We start from the raw sequence: 17,987 nt of genomic DNA, 5'->3' as shown, positions 1-17,987 counted from the left end.
AAAACTCCTACTGATTACTTAAAATAGCCTTACCTGCTGCTATGTTGTCCTTGAATTTGACACAACTATGTTAATAATAAGGAAAAGTATTTCTGAAATGAGAAAGATATTGAGAAATGGGTAAATTCATAGTTTTCAGTTAACACTAAGTTCAACATGATCATTTGAAAGACGTTATGCAAATTAGTCTTGGTGTGCTGCATATAATTGCCTATTCTTTCCTCCAAGATAGCTCATTTATGTCATTTTCCGGTAATCTTAGGTCATTCACTTTAAAGGGTTTAGCTGTGCTCCCTTTGAAGACAATGACAGAGCCCCTACTGATTCTGACATTAAAATCTAAGAATTCTGAAAGAATTATTTCTAGTCTGTACCAACTTGCACGGTTTTCTCTCATTCTAAGAAATTACAGTGTTGATCCTTGGAGATTTCAGCATAATTTATTTGGGCCAAAAGGAATAACTTGTCATGCAGCTTGCGCTCTCCCAGGATAGCAAGGTGCTGTGTCACATTAATTCTTAAACTTTCTTTTTCTTTCTCAAGAAAGACTCCACTATGAATTAAAGCTTTTTAAATTAATTGAGATGGCATAATTTAGCCCACTGGATAATTCTTTTTGGATATGTTTTATCTTCTCATTATTGTACCTTTCTCTGTTGTTACTTTCTCAGGTGTTCCTCACTATTTGAAATAAAAGGTAAATACTGTTGCGTTTCCAAGAAAAGGGTATAGGAATAGTAACTACTTTTCTAATACAGCATTTGACTGAAAGAGTTAAGTGTTCATCTGAGAGCAAAGAAACAAGCCTTCTGTTGGTTATGAACAGCCGGCCATTCCAGTAGGAAAAGAAATGCATCATTTTGTAAGATTCCACAGGTTTTCTAATCATTGGTGCATTCAATATAACATTATTATAAAATAGGAAAACTGGGTTTCAGCTATCTGAATTGAGATATTGTGTTCATTTTTATTGCTGCTCTAGTGGTATGTGCAGTAACTGTAAAAAGCTGCCCTACTACTTACTTGTTCATGTGTAAATTGTTTACTGTCTGAGTTGAGGGATTTTGTTTTTATTTTTCACTTGTATACCAAACACAGAAATCTGATCTGAATATTTTAGTTATTTTTGTTTGGAGGAGTTGATTATTAAGGCAACTTCTATTTATTGATTAAACCAATCAACACAATCATCAGAGTTCTCCACACTATTCTTGGTCTATGTTTGGGGAATACTTTTTTTTTTTGTGTGTGTTCTTATTGGCATCACAACTGTGACATTCTTTTTCACCACCTTTCTGACTGTCTTTATTCATTACCTCATTGACTGCCTATAAATTGATTCTAGATCATTTTATTAAAGTCATATTGTTTTACCATTTTGTCAGCATTGTTTAGACATCCCTACAAGTCAGTGTCTTTAATGGTCGTCTTCTCACTGTGTCTCTATTTCCTAGCTTCTTATTGTACTCCTCTCCTTCCACTAGCAGATGTCCAATCTTTACCAGCTCCTAGTTTAATTTTTGCTTATTTGAGAGTGAGAAATTAACTCTATGTTAATGCTGACTAAAGTAAATTCTTTCTCTCTTTTATTCACTAACTTTACTTGTCTACATTATTCTCAAGACATATCATGTTATCTTAAGTCACTTCACTAGTTCCTATCATCAGACTGTTTGGTTTGATTATCATTCTCATCAGTTCAGGGTCTTACCTGGTCTCTGAGGTCAGACTGATGAATTTCTTAAGCATTGATGCGGGTAAAGAAAAAGTGGAAATAAGTATGACCATCAGTGACTGGAGAAGGTATAGAATAAGAGTGGTTGAGATTTATTTTCCCAGTCTTTGCACCCATTCTTTCCCAAAGTCCTATCTCTGCTCTGTGCTTTATTCATAGGAACGAATTTGGAATCAGATATGCATTAACAAGTTAAGCTAAGTTGCATGAAGAATGGAGAGCAGAAAGGCTTTGCAAAAGAAACGGTTGTATGTAGTATGAGTTGGAAAGCAGAATAATAGAAAGATCAGAAAATAAAATAGATCTTGGGTAGCTTTCTGCCTAATTTTAGTCTTTGGTTTTTAGATTTAGATTCTTTTCTACAACTTAATATTACTCTATTTTGATTACAGTATATATATTTCAGTGTTTATATATCAAAGTATTATATGCATCATCATTTTCAGTACAATAATAACTGGCCAATATACATCTTATATCTACAAAACTACCCTCAGTATCATGTGATTTCAATTAAAACTTTCATCTAAGATTTATTCTGTTCTTGGTCTATAACAGATGCATATTGTTTTCCATATATAAATGTATTTTATTCAGTGGTTTGTTCTTTTTTTTTTTTCACTGCATATATAGCCTACTCTTTTAAAAAATATTTAATGTTTAACAGCATTCTTCCATTTTTCTTTCCTGTTCTTCCTTTCCTTTGTGACTTCTGTGCTCACATTCCAATTACTTTATCTGGCCATGTTTCAGAAATACCTGCAAAAAACTAATAGTCACCTGTTTAATAACAACACTGCTGTGTCCTCACTGAATATTTTATTAGTTATATTCTTAGTTCATAAGAATGATACAAGGAGTCACTTAGGATTTTTATTTTTATTGTCTTCATTTAATTTTCCTTCAACATAATTTCTTTTTCTTTTTATTGTGAAAGTATCTGTTAAATATTGCAGGTAATCTTTTTCCTTTTTTCTTACTCAATGTGAGACTTGGTAATAAACCTGAGAATCTTGAATTGAGAGCTAGAAGTCTGTTTTGTTTTCTGAAAATTAAACCTATCAAATCCAAGTAGGATATCATCATTGGGTAAAACTAAATTCTGTTAAGTCACCAACTCCTTTTGTGTCTTCAACAGCAGTCCATGTTTTTTTTTTTTAAACAGTATTAGTTATCTCTGTGATTACCAATTGCACACCATCCTCCGTACTGTCCTGTAATCCCAGAGGAGTCTGATTCTGTCACTTCCTTCTTCAGCTAAGATATATTTTTTTTAAATTATGGTTGCATTTTGTCTTAAGTGATTCTTCTGCAATTCTTCCAGGTTTTCTGTGCTTATTGTTAAAGATTTACACTGTTGAATTAACATTTGCCCCAGTAAAGCTACACACATTCTTCTGCTCTGTTCCAGGCTTTTTATCCATCTTGTAGTGTGGTCATTAGTCTCATAGTTTTAAAACTATCATACTAATTAGAAAAGAAAAATTAGGGATGCAGTGTGATGGGTCATGGCACTTGCTAATTATCAGGAGGATGATAATACACTTTATATGTTGAACTGAATTTTTCTTTGCCTATTTCTTTCCTGAATATTATAAACTGAAAAAAAAGTCTATCTGATCATGTAATCGCTCTTTACGTGGAAATTCATGGTGATTTTTTTTCATTTTTCACTTGTGTCTGGTGGTACTGATGGCTGTCATGTTTTTTGTTTTTCTGCTTATTATTTTAACACGTGTCTGGATAGTCTTTCTCAGTTTCATAAGAGGGTTTTCATTTAAAAAAAAATAAAATTTGCAGCTCCTCTTTAACATCCTTACATCAAATGTGGTAAGAAATGTAATTTTAAAAAATGTATACACAGATTGTAACAAATTATTATTGAGTCACTACCAATGCCACAGATAGGACTAACAACATATGAGACCACTGAGATTTATTTGTTGTATTTAGTCTTGCATTATTCTATTCTGTCTTCACATATGACACTTTCTTTATCTTAACCAGCTAAGGAGCTGCTAGGGAGGTCTATACAGAGCATAAAAATACTCATTTTCTGGGCGTGGAAGCAAGTAGTTCTCTCCAGTGGCATGCAACTGCAACTTCTACCGGTAATTCTGCAAAGTTCATTAGTACTGGATAATAATGTCCTGTAAGTGACATTATTCATGTACTGTTTATAACTGTAATGTAGAGTTTATAACATTCAATTGTAACTGTAAATGGAGAAGAAGGAAAGTTGTGTTTTTTTGTTTTTTTTTTTTTACACTTATACTGTAAGGGTTTGATCTAGTGACAGAAGAATGGGAGGAAGATCCCCTATTTCCAATGAAGTGGGAATGAAAAAAAGTGTTCAAAGGTTGGAGGAAGAGAAAAGAACTCATCTAGTTCTCTAGGGGTCAGCCACACTGAGTGATTGAGTGATTAGATGTGGTTTGTTGATGCTATCTGTGGAACAAATCTCGCATATATCTTATGGGCCAATTCATTTGAAAGTTTATGTGGAAATACTGCTGTGTTTTGTTCTGCTGTGATTCATGTAGAGAAAATTGCTATATAGGGTGCTTCTTGCTAAGTATCTGCATCTGTTGTGGCTCATCCCTAGCTTCCTGAGGAGCATACAACTACCAGATGTTATCTGAAGAGTGGCTTGTTGGCAGCTGGATTGCATGGCCAAGGAGTGATTGCTAAGTAGCATGATTTGTCAAAATATAGGAGGAATGTTAATGTTGTTCTGCATTCCATGGCTTTTGTCTGGTGAAACACTGCAGTCTTAAACCCATAAGTAATACATTGAAATTGTAATATCTGAAGGAATATAGCAAACTTTGTTGCAATGCATGAAAACATCATAAATGGGGAGCATCTGTCATGTTTTTAAAACCAGCAGTTATGGTGTTTTTCTCATGATTTAAATTGCTTTCAGATAGGTCTGCTTTTTTACAGCAAATCTTGCTGTTATATGAGAAGTATAAAACACTAAGGTGTTAAAAATATTAGATTTTTGGTTGCTTGTGACAACAGGAGACACTAAGAATAACAAAATATTTACATGACATGAATATAATACAGCATGTCAGTTCTTGGCAGCAAAACCTTACTTTAAGCAATATTTTTGTTTGCTGGGTTATTTAGAAAACATTTCATAGGTACTTTGTCTAAGACAAGTTTTGAGCCTTGGAAATTGAGATATGGAAGCAGTGTACACTCTGAGTTGGCAGCCTGTAAATGCAGGTTTATGTTAAGACAAGTAGCTATCCTAATGTTGGCTAACCTGTTTGAAGGTTCTATTTTTTGAAAAAAAATCATAATTCCATTGAATGCTGGAATTGCACTTAGCATAGAAGTGGTTATTTTCTTTCTATAGAAAGAGGTGACAAGGAATGTTTCTGAAAGGGCCATATATATCTTGTTTTCTTACCTTGATTCTCTTTTGTCACTATTTTTGGTAAGCTAGACAAAATCAAATATATTGGTATTTGGTGTTTTAACGTCAGGTTTGGTACCAGCTGAGCTGCTACCTCCAGCCTTTGTTCTCCAGTCCAAGTACACTTGGGTGTCTCTGTAGATTTAAGCACTGGATTGAAAACTTGTCTGTGTTCCCTAATATTCAAAGAAGGCACTTTTGCAACACTCTTAAGAGCTTGTACAGTTATATTGGCATTGCTTAAATGGCTGGACTTAAGTGTCACTTCCGTCCTTTTTTTTTTTTTTTTTTAACATTAGGGTTCCTTTCTCATTCCTGTCTCAGTCAGGAGACAATGTGTAGCACAATTAATGTCTCTCTTCTTGTGAATAAGCAAATTGTACAATTTGCTTTGTATAATCACTGACAACAAAATATTTCCTCCTTTGGAGTCATGCTAGAATTCAAAATCTTTTATTTGTTGTTCGCATACCTGGAATCTGCTTATGACATGGACATCCACCACCATGAGCACTACGGTTTCTTCTCTTTCTATTCTTTCTGTACTTTCCAGCCTAGAAGAAGGCTACAGTGGAAATTACCCGTCTTTTCAATAAGTGGATCAGATTTTGTCCTCTTTCGATATTCCTGTGCTGGCTTCCTTTTGCCTCTGGTTTAGTTGCCACTTCTCAAGTCCATCCCATCTATACTAGTATTTATCTGATGGCTTCATTTCATTCTCCACTTCATTGTCTTCACCCTGCCTGGTGCTTTCGTCTCATTTCTTTGGGATTTTTCCTTTCTCATTTTTGCACTGCTTCAATGCCGCTCTTCAACTTGAGTCAGAACTTCTTGCTGACAGCAATATACAATGCCATTTTCTAAATTTTTACGTCTTTTGCAGAGTCCACTAATGTTAATTACCCATATAATACATCTAAATTTTAAAAAAAGTCAAAAAAAAAACCAAACAAACAAGCACATGTGATATTCTAAAATGAAAGGTCTTTTGAGGTTAGCTCTCTGTGAATGCCACATCCTGGGATTGAGACACACTTGGTATCTGTCTTTCATTCACCTGCAGGCTGTCAATCACACTTGAGCAACTGACCAAATTTTTGGCACAAGGGCTCACAGAGAAGAGGAGGGGCCACAAAACGCTGCTGCAGTTGGGGTATGTGCTGCCTGATGGACCCAAATATCCAGTGGCAAGGCACAGTCCCCAGCCACGACATAATGCTGTGGCTTCTCTTGTGTCAAGTGGCCCTTGGCACTGCCCTGCTTACATAGCCCGGTGCGTGGTAAGAGAGAAAAGAAATTGGGGGCATCCTGGTCATAGGCAGAAGGACTCTGCTTCCAAGTAGTCTAATGTAAATATGAACAGTCTGATGTAAAAGTGAAGTATCAATGTTTTGAGGTGATCAGGAGTCTGCCCTGTACCTTGGTCCTTTCTGTATGAAAGGCAGATCCCAATACCTTTTTCTTTTTGTTGTTGTTGTTTTGGCCACATCAGGTTCATGCCAAAATCCAAATGTTTCTTCTTCCACCTCATGCTGTCATGAGAAAAAACACCTTTTGCCTGTTGCTCCCATTCACCAGTGTTTGCCCAGAGCCCTTCTGCTCTCAGCTGTGGTGGGTGGGTGGGTGGCAGGTCCCTTAGGCATGGCACAGCCACAAAGAGTTGCTCAAAGGGCTTTTTGTCACGTTACTTGACACTTGCTTATGGACTATGACTTTACATTGCCTCTTAAAGCTCTGGGTATGTATTTTTTATAAGCCATATGGCCCAAGGTGGCCTAGTGTTAGATATGTGTGAAAGGAAGTCTGGAAAAATTTACTTTTTAATTACTTTACGCTACAGGAAAAAGTTTCCATGGTAATGTAATTACTGTACTGTGCTTTATATAATCTATCCCTCTTTCCTGAGGTTATTTTTCTGTATTGTTTTCCTTTTCTTTTGAAAAATGATGTTTTGAGTAAAAAGCAACAACAACACCACCTAAATAATTACTCTGGCAAAACTATTGTTGTGCATATTATACCTAAAAGTAGATTTGAAATATGTGGCTGTTAGGAGCTGAGAGATTTCACCTGAGGGTTTTGCTAATGGATCATGGGAAGCCTGTGAATATACATCTTTCTGCTCTTGTGGGAACTTTGCAGAATAGTTAATAGAATCTGAATTAGTAATCCTTACTAATGAGACAGACCCTTTTCCCTTTGTAGTCCCTTTAATGCTCCATTGCTGTTAAAAATGTTATGTATACAAAACAGTAAGTGAGAACCTTTCAGATGAATAAAAGATTTAAATATGGCTGGGCTATCAGTTTCCCTTTACAAGAGCTCTCACTCAGTGAAATGATGACTGTGGTAAGCATGACAAATGGTAAGCAAAGATAAATCCCCTCTGAACACCATTTTCTTAAATTATTATTTGATTCATTTAAATGTCTTGCTGTAGTTGTTCTTGAAGAAGTAGCAACCAAATACTTAGGTGATTGTTCTTGGGAAAGTAATGCAGGGATTGTGCTCAGAGGATGATGCAGTTTGGGTGTTTAAAATACAATGCAGGTCTGCCTTTTGTGTGCCCTTAATCTGAAGGCGGGTAATGCGTCAGGATACACTGACTGGTTGTTCCGGGGTCTGCTAAATAATTGTATGGACTTGTTCTCAGCGGAGCCTATTTCATATTTAAATGTGATGCGTCTTCTTAGGCGTTTTTTCTTAGAATCGGTGATTACAATATCATTAGGTAACACACATTCATGACATAAACCATGCAGAGCCTGCAGTTTCCTTCTTCTGACAGAAATACTCCATCTGTGAAAAAGATGCAGTGTAATACAAAGAAATGACAAAACAAGAGCATATCGAGGAATGTACACCCAAGCATGTTTCTCAGCTCAATTTAAACGAACCCATGCATAAACCAGAAGAGTCTGAAGATGGCTGTGAGCTCTGTCCTGATTTTTACCTTACTGCAAACTGACATAATGATCTGTGATGCTAAAAGGTAGTTATTTTTGGGAACCTATATCAATTTCCTATTCACACAGCAACTGGTGGCAACTAAAAATAATCCTGTTTTAGTATCAGCTAAGAATCTGGTCACATTTGGCACACAAACGCCGTGCAAGAGTAAAATTTAAGATCCCTTGTTCTGCGATTTCATTCGAGCCCACTCATCAAGCTTAGTTTGCTGCCATTTGAAAGCTATTGAAAAGCCATTAACTGGCAGGACTGCGAGAGCCGCAGTGCAGCAGCACACCTCAGTGCTGGAAGAATGTGGCTGCAAGTGCACACCAATTAAATCTGCCTATTCCTGGGGATGTGGGATTAGGAGCAGTGTCACTCAATCGTGCTACAATAGCACGTGCAGGAGTCGTGGCTCAAGGCACACAGAGGTTTATCGTAACTCCAGCAGCCGGGTGAGGATGACCTGGAAGCCTCTGCAAGATCCTGGAACAGAACCTGCGTTAAATAATGTATTCTGAGGTACACCGGATACCTGAGGAAGGGCTCTAAATAATGCATTTCCTGGGCATGACAGTTGTAGCAGAAGAGAATGCTGAAACCTGTAGCAAGACTACAGCCTGAGATGAAAGAATGTCTCATTACCATTTTATCAAATGCTGTAAGTAACAAAACGGTTATTTTGATTATAAAGCTGTCTTTTATTTCCGAGGTGTGTCTTTTCAATGCGTATGCAAAAAGTCGGAGGCAGATGCCGCATGATGTCAACGTGGTAGTCGGGAAGGGGAGTTGTTACTTTGCATGTGAATATGCAGGCAGAGCAGGGTTTCTTTTTATCCTCTGTTCAGAGGCAACTTCATTGTGTGTATGATAAAGCTCTCGTTCTGAACTTCATACTGATTAGCTCTTTAAACTTTCTTTTTTATTCTAATTAATCACTGAAGAAAATAATTTCCCAAAAGAAGAAACGTGTCATATATAGCATAATGGTAAAGATGCGTGTAAGAACAACCTTGGACACTGCTCTTACACTTTGCAGGGGTACTACAAATGAGAAATGAAATGAAAAAGCTCATAATTAAGAGCACATCTCACTATCTATGTAGATCAAACCTTTGTGTCCTCTCCTTATCAGAATATTTAGCTATTTGGTGGGACAAACTTAAAAAATGAAATGAACTTTTAACCTTGAATCATGCAAGCACCTCCTTAGAGCATGAAATTAGGATCTGTGCTAAGTGCATTGATTCAATGCAGAGCAAATTCCTAGCAGCATTTTTTTTTTCTGTCTGTCTGTCAAGATTGTGCTTGTCTTCCTAGCTTGGGTATTTTACTACCTTTTGCATTTTGCTTTTTAAAGCATCCAGTGTTTGAATGGAAATTGCTGTCTTTACATCATAGTAATGAATTATTATTTAGATGTTTGCTTTTGGCAGCCAGGAGGAGTTTGTTAGCCATGGGCATTTTTTCACTACAGGACTTGGAAAACTTCAGATTTCTAGTGGTTATGTCACTTTTTTTTTTTAACATGACAAATGGCAGATTGCTATGAGGTTTTCTTCTCAGACTGTGGTCTTTGATATAATGTAAGTGTACCAAGGCCATTTCTGGAACTATTCATAAAATACTGCATTAAGAAACCAATAATGTGGTTCTTTGATGTTTTGTTATGAAATTAAGGTGCCATGGAATAATTTCTGGAATTCAAGGGGAAATGAATGATGAGGGTTTCCTCCTGTCTGGATTCACTGGGACTTGTGCATGGAAGTGCTTTCAAGTACTGATGGGAGCTCCTAGCCTAAATTCCCTGTATATGCTGAAAAGCACAGATTGGTTTTACTGGGTAGTTCTAAAGGCACTGTCTAAGAATAAGTCTTGGAGCCTGTCACGAGACTTGAGAAATGCAGATGGGGAATTTGAAGCATAATATCTCAAAGATGTCAGAAAAATCCTGTTCTGTCTTTATTCGCTTTGGAATTACTTTCTTACAGTGAAAGTGTATGTGGGCATGTGTATGTTCAATGACATGCTGTATATGTGACTATGATGATACCATAGGCTCCTTAATTGGCAAGAGAGAAGGATTACTGTGAGGTTCTCAACTTGGGATGTTCACTGCATCCCTCTAGGGCAGGGATGAAGGACTAAAACACACTAGAGGGAAAGGTGAATGTACATCACAGTTTTGACACTATTGTGTATTGCCTCTTTTCGAAATTCAGAATTTTGTAGTAAGAGGTTTTTCACTAAATCATTATCTTTTACCCCATAGCACTTCTTCCAAATAGTGTGCTTTAGAATGCCTTTCTGGCAGGTTCAGCCAGCATCTAAAGCAGGAGGGCATTTTACTGCCTGTGCTTCTCCATATAGAATTAGTGAATTTGCTTCCACCTCTACCTGTAATTAGTGAAGGAGAAACCCTTCTGAGTGCTCCTCCTCTGAGCCTTACCATTTGACTTAACATGCCAATAGTGTTACTCATGTCTGTGTTTGGCAGAAAGCTGGGAGCAAATATGGGCCAGGGCTGAGTGCCAGTGGCAGCACCAGTGATGCTCTGAGATCTGCTGAGAGCAGCTGAACCTCACAAGGGATAGCACACGAGTTTCCACACTGTGCTTTGTGTTTAATCCATTTCATTGATGATTTCTGTATCAGAAGGAAAAGGCATTGAACCATAGGAAACATGTTTGCAGAGAGTACTGTCTCTGTGTCTACTTTAGGGAGAGGGAAGTATCTAAAAGACGTAAACTAATGGCAGTTTAAAGCTAGCATTTTATGAACTGTAGTGGTATCTCACCTGGATGTTGCATGTGTCTGCACTTTGTGCTTTAATCTCTGCAGACTGGAGATCTGAGCTGAGAAGGTCTATAACTATTCTTCTACTAGTGCTTTAGTATAATTTCACTAATATTCCCTCATTTTTTTCAATGTGCTGCTTCCACTAGGATGCTGTGAAAATGAGCTGTACTGGCATCATCTTGTCACTGGACATTGCAGATTGGAAGTAGCCTGGGGAGCTCTCTAGTCCACCCTCCTGCTCCTCTAAGCAAGGCAGCTGTGTAGTCACACCAGGCTGTCTGGGGCAATGCCCAGCAAGGTCTTTCATCCCAGTAAAACCCTGGAAGAAGACCTGCTGCTGCCCTTGTGTCATCTTCAGCTGGCACCTTCAGCATTTGAAACACAGGCAGCGTGTGCCTGTTTGAGCAGCTCATGTTGCCACTACTGGTGCCCATCTCCTTTTGTGGCCAAGCACTTTTGCCTCTGAGAGCTGTCCCTGCCTGCGTGAGTAGCTTCTCCCCAGCAATCAGCTGGAGCAAGCTATTTAGCAGAGAGCACAGTGGTTTGTAGGAGGCTGCCACATGTTATCTGCCAGCTGCTGGGTACTATTTTATCTCAGTGATTTGTGTGACAGACTGTACAAATGAATGTAATCTTTGCAAATTAGGCAGCGCCTTGCTGCTAGCTTCTCTCCCCTGTATATCTAGTTATGACATAAATAACATCATTTATGTATTGTGGCTCTGGTTTTCCACCTGTACTCTGGACTTCCTCTAAGGGATCTCCAAAGGTAGCAAGAAGAACAGTACTTTATTTCAGGAAGCTTAAATTCATTACACAGGAGTCTGATTTCCACTCTCAATGTTGTAGAGATGCATGAATCTAAAAAATGGAATGAAGACTTTGGTAAGGACTGATACTCAGAGCAGCTGAAAATCTGAGCCAAGTGAATTCATCCAAATTCTGGGAACATCAAATCTGAGCATCAGAATCTATGTTCCCTGCTTTGGGAGTATCTCTCTTTCTGATTCCTTTAATCTCCTTTGTAGGAATTATGAAACATTGAATTTTGTGTTGTTAGAGACCAATACGTAAAGAGACCTGGGATGGAGATATTAACTAGATACTTATTGGTGAATTTAATTCAGGACTTCAAACAAGACAAAAGCAATTATTACAGATTTCTCCAACACCTAACCCTTGTTCATTCCAGTGTGTGAATATATGGCAAGGATTGTCTATGGAGAAAATTACTTAGAGTAGAAGATGGAAGATGCCCTGAAAGAGTTGGCCTTTAAATGTTGCTATATCCTCGTAAGATATCTTGTAAACTATACTGATTTATTCCTTCTTTTCACTGCCTCCTAATCATAATATTTAAAAAATCCATATACTCCAGTGATCTTTTATTACATTAAAAAAAATATATTGTCTTGACTTTAGTCTGCAGTGCCAGAGACCTTAATCATACACTTTGTCTTGAAAGGCCAAAGCTAGCAGTAATGATCTTATGTGTGTCATCTTGAGTATTTCTCACACTAATTCACAGAAGATTTTGTAATAAAGTTATATTTATGAATAAAAGAAGAGTAAATTCTTTGGATTATTCTTATGATTTCCATTTTATTTAATTTCACCCCACTTTTTCATTTCAATAAATTTTCTGTTTCAACAAAGTTATTAACCACTAGGACACTCAGCACAGCTGGATGAGCATTTCACCCATGGTGTTATCTGCTTCTTTATCACCAAGGTTATAGGATGGACTGCATTAGCATGTTCCAGGATATTTTCAAGGGAAGAGTCATATTGTCCCAGGCTCTCATTTAGCACTTTGAATTCAGTCTGGGTGCTGTTGCCAAGTAATTCAGCCCTTCTTGTGTCACCCAGAGTCATCTTCGATTCCAGACATGTGCCACAGCAGTAGATCTACCTGAAGCATATGCAGCTTGGAAAGGGGTGGGGGAAGATGTGATGTGATACATTAGTTTTAGTTTACAGGTGATGGCGACTTGAACTTAATTCCCTTGAGGAGGAAGAGGCAATACAGTGGGTGAAACATGTGATATGTTCACGTCAGCTTTATTACAGTGAGGCAGTCTGTGAAGATTTTGTTTGTTCAGTGAAGTGAATTGCTGTATCTTAGGCTGAATAAGAAAAGAAGAGGAGCCTGAAAAGAACTGGGTGCCCCAAGTTGGTCTATAATAAGGGAGCCCTTTGCCCCTATGGCAGTATGTGTGTAGGATGTGATTACCCCAAGTGAAGGAGACACATTGCTCTGTCACACTGGACCGTTAGTGAGGTGAGAAAACTAATAAAGTCTTCAGAGTGTTTTCTTCTTGTAAATTAGGTTTCTTCTGTTCCAGGGTTGAGTGGAATGCAGCGTTCACTTATGTAGTGCACTTTATGATGTCCCTGAGAATTCTCACATCCTCTTAGTTACATAGAGAATCTGCCTCTGATGAGGAGCTCGAGGCACAAAAAAGTCAAATTTATGGCGGTAAGATGTAGAGCTACAAGTACAAACACAGTGTCTATACCGGTCCCTGTTCAGCAGCCATCACTTTAGCTGAGGTTGGTGTTTCATGGTTGTCAGCAAATTCTCGTGTCATGTTTATTTCTGCATTGAGAGAGCTTATGTTACTGCAGAGAAATGTGCCTTTTCCTTGTTTATGCTTCTGACCCAGTAACCTATGGCATGAGGTTACGGGTATTACTGGAATGAGATATCTAGGACAGCTGCTTAAAATAAGATTGGGAAAAAGAGCGGGAGGTCCTCTTCCCTGGGAGCCCAGATAGAGAGAGAGGATCAGTTGTGTGTGACTGGCCACTGATTGAGAGTATTTAGATCCTGTGAAGGTGCATTAAGAAATTCTGAAGGATTAAAGGGATTTTGATGAAAGACATTTGTGTCATAAACCTACATTTTAAAATACACAAAGATAATGCTTATGCAGTACTCATTATTTCTTCCTCAATTTTGACAGACTGAGTCTAGTGCTCCAGTGATATACAAAGTAGTACAAAGTAGATTTAAAAAAAAAAAAGTATGATGAAGGTTATCTGAAAAATTAGGTAAAACAGTGTTTTTTAATTCTGCAATCAAGAATTGTGGTTTTTGTCTTACAAATTTTGATACAAGTAAAACCTCAACTAGAACATTTTTGCTTCTGTTAACCTCTCTGTCTCTCTTATGCCAATAACAGGATAGGTGCAAGTCAACAGGAAAAAAAAAAAAGTACAACCTATGAACATAGTACTTCCGCACCAGCTCTTGGTGTTAAATTTACTGATTTATTTATACCCCTCTGTTCTTGGGTTCATATGACATTGACAGAAAGTCAAGTTTTTTTTTTTTTTCTTTTTTAAATTTGAGCTAATTTGCCATTTAGATATGAAAAACTTAGGAAAAATCATGACATTGGATGCCAGGAAAGAAGTTAAAAGAACCTTTAGTATCTGTATATAAATACTGGAAGTGATATTTATAAAAAATGTACTTCGGGCCTGTAGTAGCCCAGTTATCTTTGCACTTTTGTTTGTCAAATATGCCTCCAAGTGTATAAAATATTCCTAACTGTAACAACTCATCTGTAGATTCTAAATAGAAGATTGAATATAAAATTATTTTTGGGAAATGCACTTCGAAATAACAGCAAGAGGAGAAATACTTACATGGACAGTTGAAGGCTACAGGATTCCAACTTTGTACTAAACTAAGCATAGGTTGTATTTATAATATTTTCCAAGAAAATTACAGTCATCCCCAAATTTCTATTTGAACATTTTGTTTCATACTGTGGAAAAAAAAAAATCTGCCATGAAGGAGAAGCATCAGCATTTTCTATGGAAAAACTTTACTGCGATCTTGTGAAGAAATTATAAAGAAATCTCTTATTTTTGGTACTTATACTCCTTTTTTTCTGCTAATATAGTGAGTCTGCAGACAGCAAAGAAATATAACCGTCCTGAAAGGAAAATGAAAGAAGATTGTAAAGGTCAAAGTATCATATTTTCTCACCATATTGCACAGCATGCATGAAGCCTCAGAATTCTGATATTATGTTTTTAGAGATTACTGCAAGAATAGAGAACAGCAAAAACGAACCAAACCTCTCTATTTCAACATGTGAAGTTGTAGTGATGTAGCTGCTTCTCATTACAAAGTTGGTGAAAATTTTGAGAATCGGTAACTTATTTTAATTCCTGAAATAAGTTACTGCTCCAAATAATCACTTTTTTTTCTTATTTCAGACAAAATCTGGCTATATTTCAGGCTATATCATGGTAAATTTTGTACAGTTGATAAGTTATAAAGCCTAAGAGAAAACATCTGTAGATAATGAAATAAATACTTGCATCAGAACTGCCACAATATAAAAATAATTATTTCAAAGCAAGTAAAATTCTAAATTAATTTTATTTTGTACTTAAACAAATGAAAATCAATTAAGTCAACGGAAGTTTGGTTTGGGAACAACAAAGAGTTGTCCTTATGCAAATTTTGTGATATATCATGAAAGAGTACTACCAACATTAAAAAAAATAATAAATTTAAATGTATCTTGAAATGTGTATTTTTCATTTGTTTGCTTTCAAGAAACTTCCTTCAGTGCAAATAACAGCATAATAAGACCTGCTAAAAGAAACATACAAGTTCTGGTGTTTTGACTGCTGGACTCTCCTTCAGATAACAAATGACATTGATCAGTCTTTTGTAATCCGAAGAAACACAATTGCAAATAATACTGCCAGGTCTGTTTTCCTTACCAGTTTCATTGTGTACGTTGAAAGACAACCATCTGTGACAAGTTTCCCCATCTGTAAGGTGATGCAGAGAGCTGGCATGTAGTGTGTTTTGATCTCTGGACAGCAAAAATCTAGATGATTCTGTGAAGAAGGGAACTGGCAAGTAGTATGAACTGGAAGGCATGGCATATGAGCCAAATGCCCCCTGGTCATTTATGAGGAGGCATTTGCCAAGCTAGAATGGAGACATTCCTGTTGGGTTTTCACTTGAAAGTGTGCATTACTCACCTATACTTCATATTTGACTTTAATACAAGAAGTATTATTCTTGGGAAGAAGGAAAACCTGGGGTTTGATACCTTGGGTTGGAAATACTGTTCTGAATGCCTTTCTATGCAGTTTTTCTTTTCAGAAGAAATCGAAGTCATATTCAGAGCATGTAGACAGACGATAGATTTGGGCCAGTCCACCCCAGGCTGATGGAGCCCTGCTGTGGTAAATTTGAGGCAAATCCTGTTACGAAGCATGACATATGAAATATATATGAGACCTTGTAAAGACTTCTGCTGAAAATAGAACGGTCTATTAAGGTCATTTTTTGAAAGCTAATCAATGGCTTTCAAATGTGATCCTTTTACTATACATGGAATCAAAGGTTCTTCCTGTAAAAGTTTTATAAACATTGACATCTAAGCTGAAGATAAGGAAGGATAGAAGCAAGCATGCAGAATTTTTCCCTTTTTTCCCTCAGTCTTTGTGGGGGGGTAGTAGTTAAGTATGTTACTGCAGGAGACTGTAAGGCAGTATGTGAAATCTATGTATCCCTTAGCCAGTACTCAGTTTATTGTGAAACAGGAAAAAAAAAACAAACTCAGATTGTGTATGAAATGAACAATTTGTACTTCAGGTGTTTTGCTCTGCACACAATTATTTTATTTAGTGAGCTGCATTACTGATACTAGTTACAGTAGTTGTTTGTGTAAATCATATAGATTGTGAAAAATAAAGCTCAAAGCAATCTAAATGATGTACTTCCTTCCAATCACCAATGAATATATAGCTTCATTGTGTCTCTGAAACACTTTTTCTGTCTTGTGAGAAATAATGTTGGAGCTGCAACAATAATTTAATTTCTACTTCAGATTCTTCAATAGCTTTGAACTATTTTTTGTATGTTTGTCTAGTTATTTCCCCAGTGCAAACTTGAAGTTTCATGTAGACTAGGAGTCCATAAGTTGACACTGTCTTTTTTCGGTTCTCATATGAGATTAAGTTGTTCAATTTTTTCCTCCTTTTCCTCAGAAGAGAAATGGTCAACAGGGTTTTCCCATTTTATCTTAAACTAAAAGTGATACTGCTGTTGCATGTTCACACTCAAGTTTGATAAGGGATTCTTTGCACTTCTTTTCTCCTATGTTACATGCCTCCATATGACTATGGTATTAGGTGACCAAGAGTATAATGCTTAGATGGTAGATGTGGAAGGTGACCTTGACATACTAGGTTAAACTGTGTTATAAGGACACCTATTCTGCCTGCTTTCATTTTCACTTATCTGTGAAGATCCAGCTGAGACTAGCATGAGTTCTTGCTGTTCTAATCATAGCCCAGGCTAACCTTGATCAGGTCTGATAGCAGTGTGAGGGAGAGAGGTCCTTCAGAGGCCATTGGGATAGGTCTACATGCCCGAAATTGCCCTGGTGGTTGCTTCCCCACTTTGTTGGAGCGTTGTCTTTACAAAAGCACACAGGTCCATCCAGAGATGCCAGAGCTGACTGGGCTGCCCTGAGTGCCCAAAACTGCTGTGCCTTTGTTGGTGCTTTTGCGTGTCTGTCTGCACAGTATACAAAACTAGGGATTTTGCAGTTTTACCTGGTAATCTAATCCAGGTGTGCTATTTGTATCTTGGTACTCTGCCTAAATTTACACTATATTAAACTTGTTCTATTGTTCCAAGTTCCCTTCCTTTTTATGATATATAACCTTTCTTTTTCCTTTTCACCCTTCAAATTTCTGTTAATTTCTCTCCTTAGTCACTGCTTAGCTAAGCTATGCATATTTAATTCTTTTCATCTTTCCTCATAAATCAGTCCCTCAGGCCCCAGAACCATTTGTGATGGTTTCTTTTGAACTGCTCCAATTTGACTGTCTAGAATTGAACGCAATATTCCAGATAAGTTGCCTTTCTGCAGAAAGGAGGAGGGTCTGTTTCCAATCCTTTCACTATTTGAAAACTGAGATGGCAGTCCCTTGATGTACACTAAGCAGTGACCAAAGGCTTGCATATTAGCTCTGAAGCAGAGTTCTTGTTAGCCCCACTGTAAACTAGTTTTCCATCTGCTTTTA

At 37.2% G+C, this 17,987-nt stretch overlaps 1 protein-coding gene across 2 annotated transcripts in view; it reads left to right on the top strand.

The window, feature by feature from the left end:
- Positions 1 to 17,987, top strand: part of MYO16 (myosin XVI) — a 370,616-nt gene that overhangs the window by 60,836 nt on the left and 291,793 nt on the right. The window contains exon 1 of one of the 2 annotated variants that reach the window (XM_068678640.1): positions 8,359 to 8,775. The exons of the other annotated variant lie outside the window; for it this stretch is intronic. Coding sequence (XP_068534741.1) covers positions 8,748 to 8,775 — 28 coding nt within the window. The 5' untranslated portion in view covers positions 8,359 to 8,747. Of the gene's footprint in view, positions 1 to 8,358; positions 8,776 to 17,987 lie in introns of those variants that run through there. 2 annotated transcript variants of the gene reach the window in all.

This window comes from Anas acuta, chromosome 1 (genome assembly GCF_963932015.1).
Source record: "Anas acuta chromosome 1, bAnaAcu1.1, whole genome shotgun sequence".
NCBI lineage: Eukaryota > Metazoa > Chordata > Aves > Anseriformes > Anatidae > Anas > Anas acuta.
Note: the sequence above shows the minus strand (reverse complement) of the source record. Positions and strands in the feature narration are given on the sequence as shown.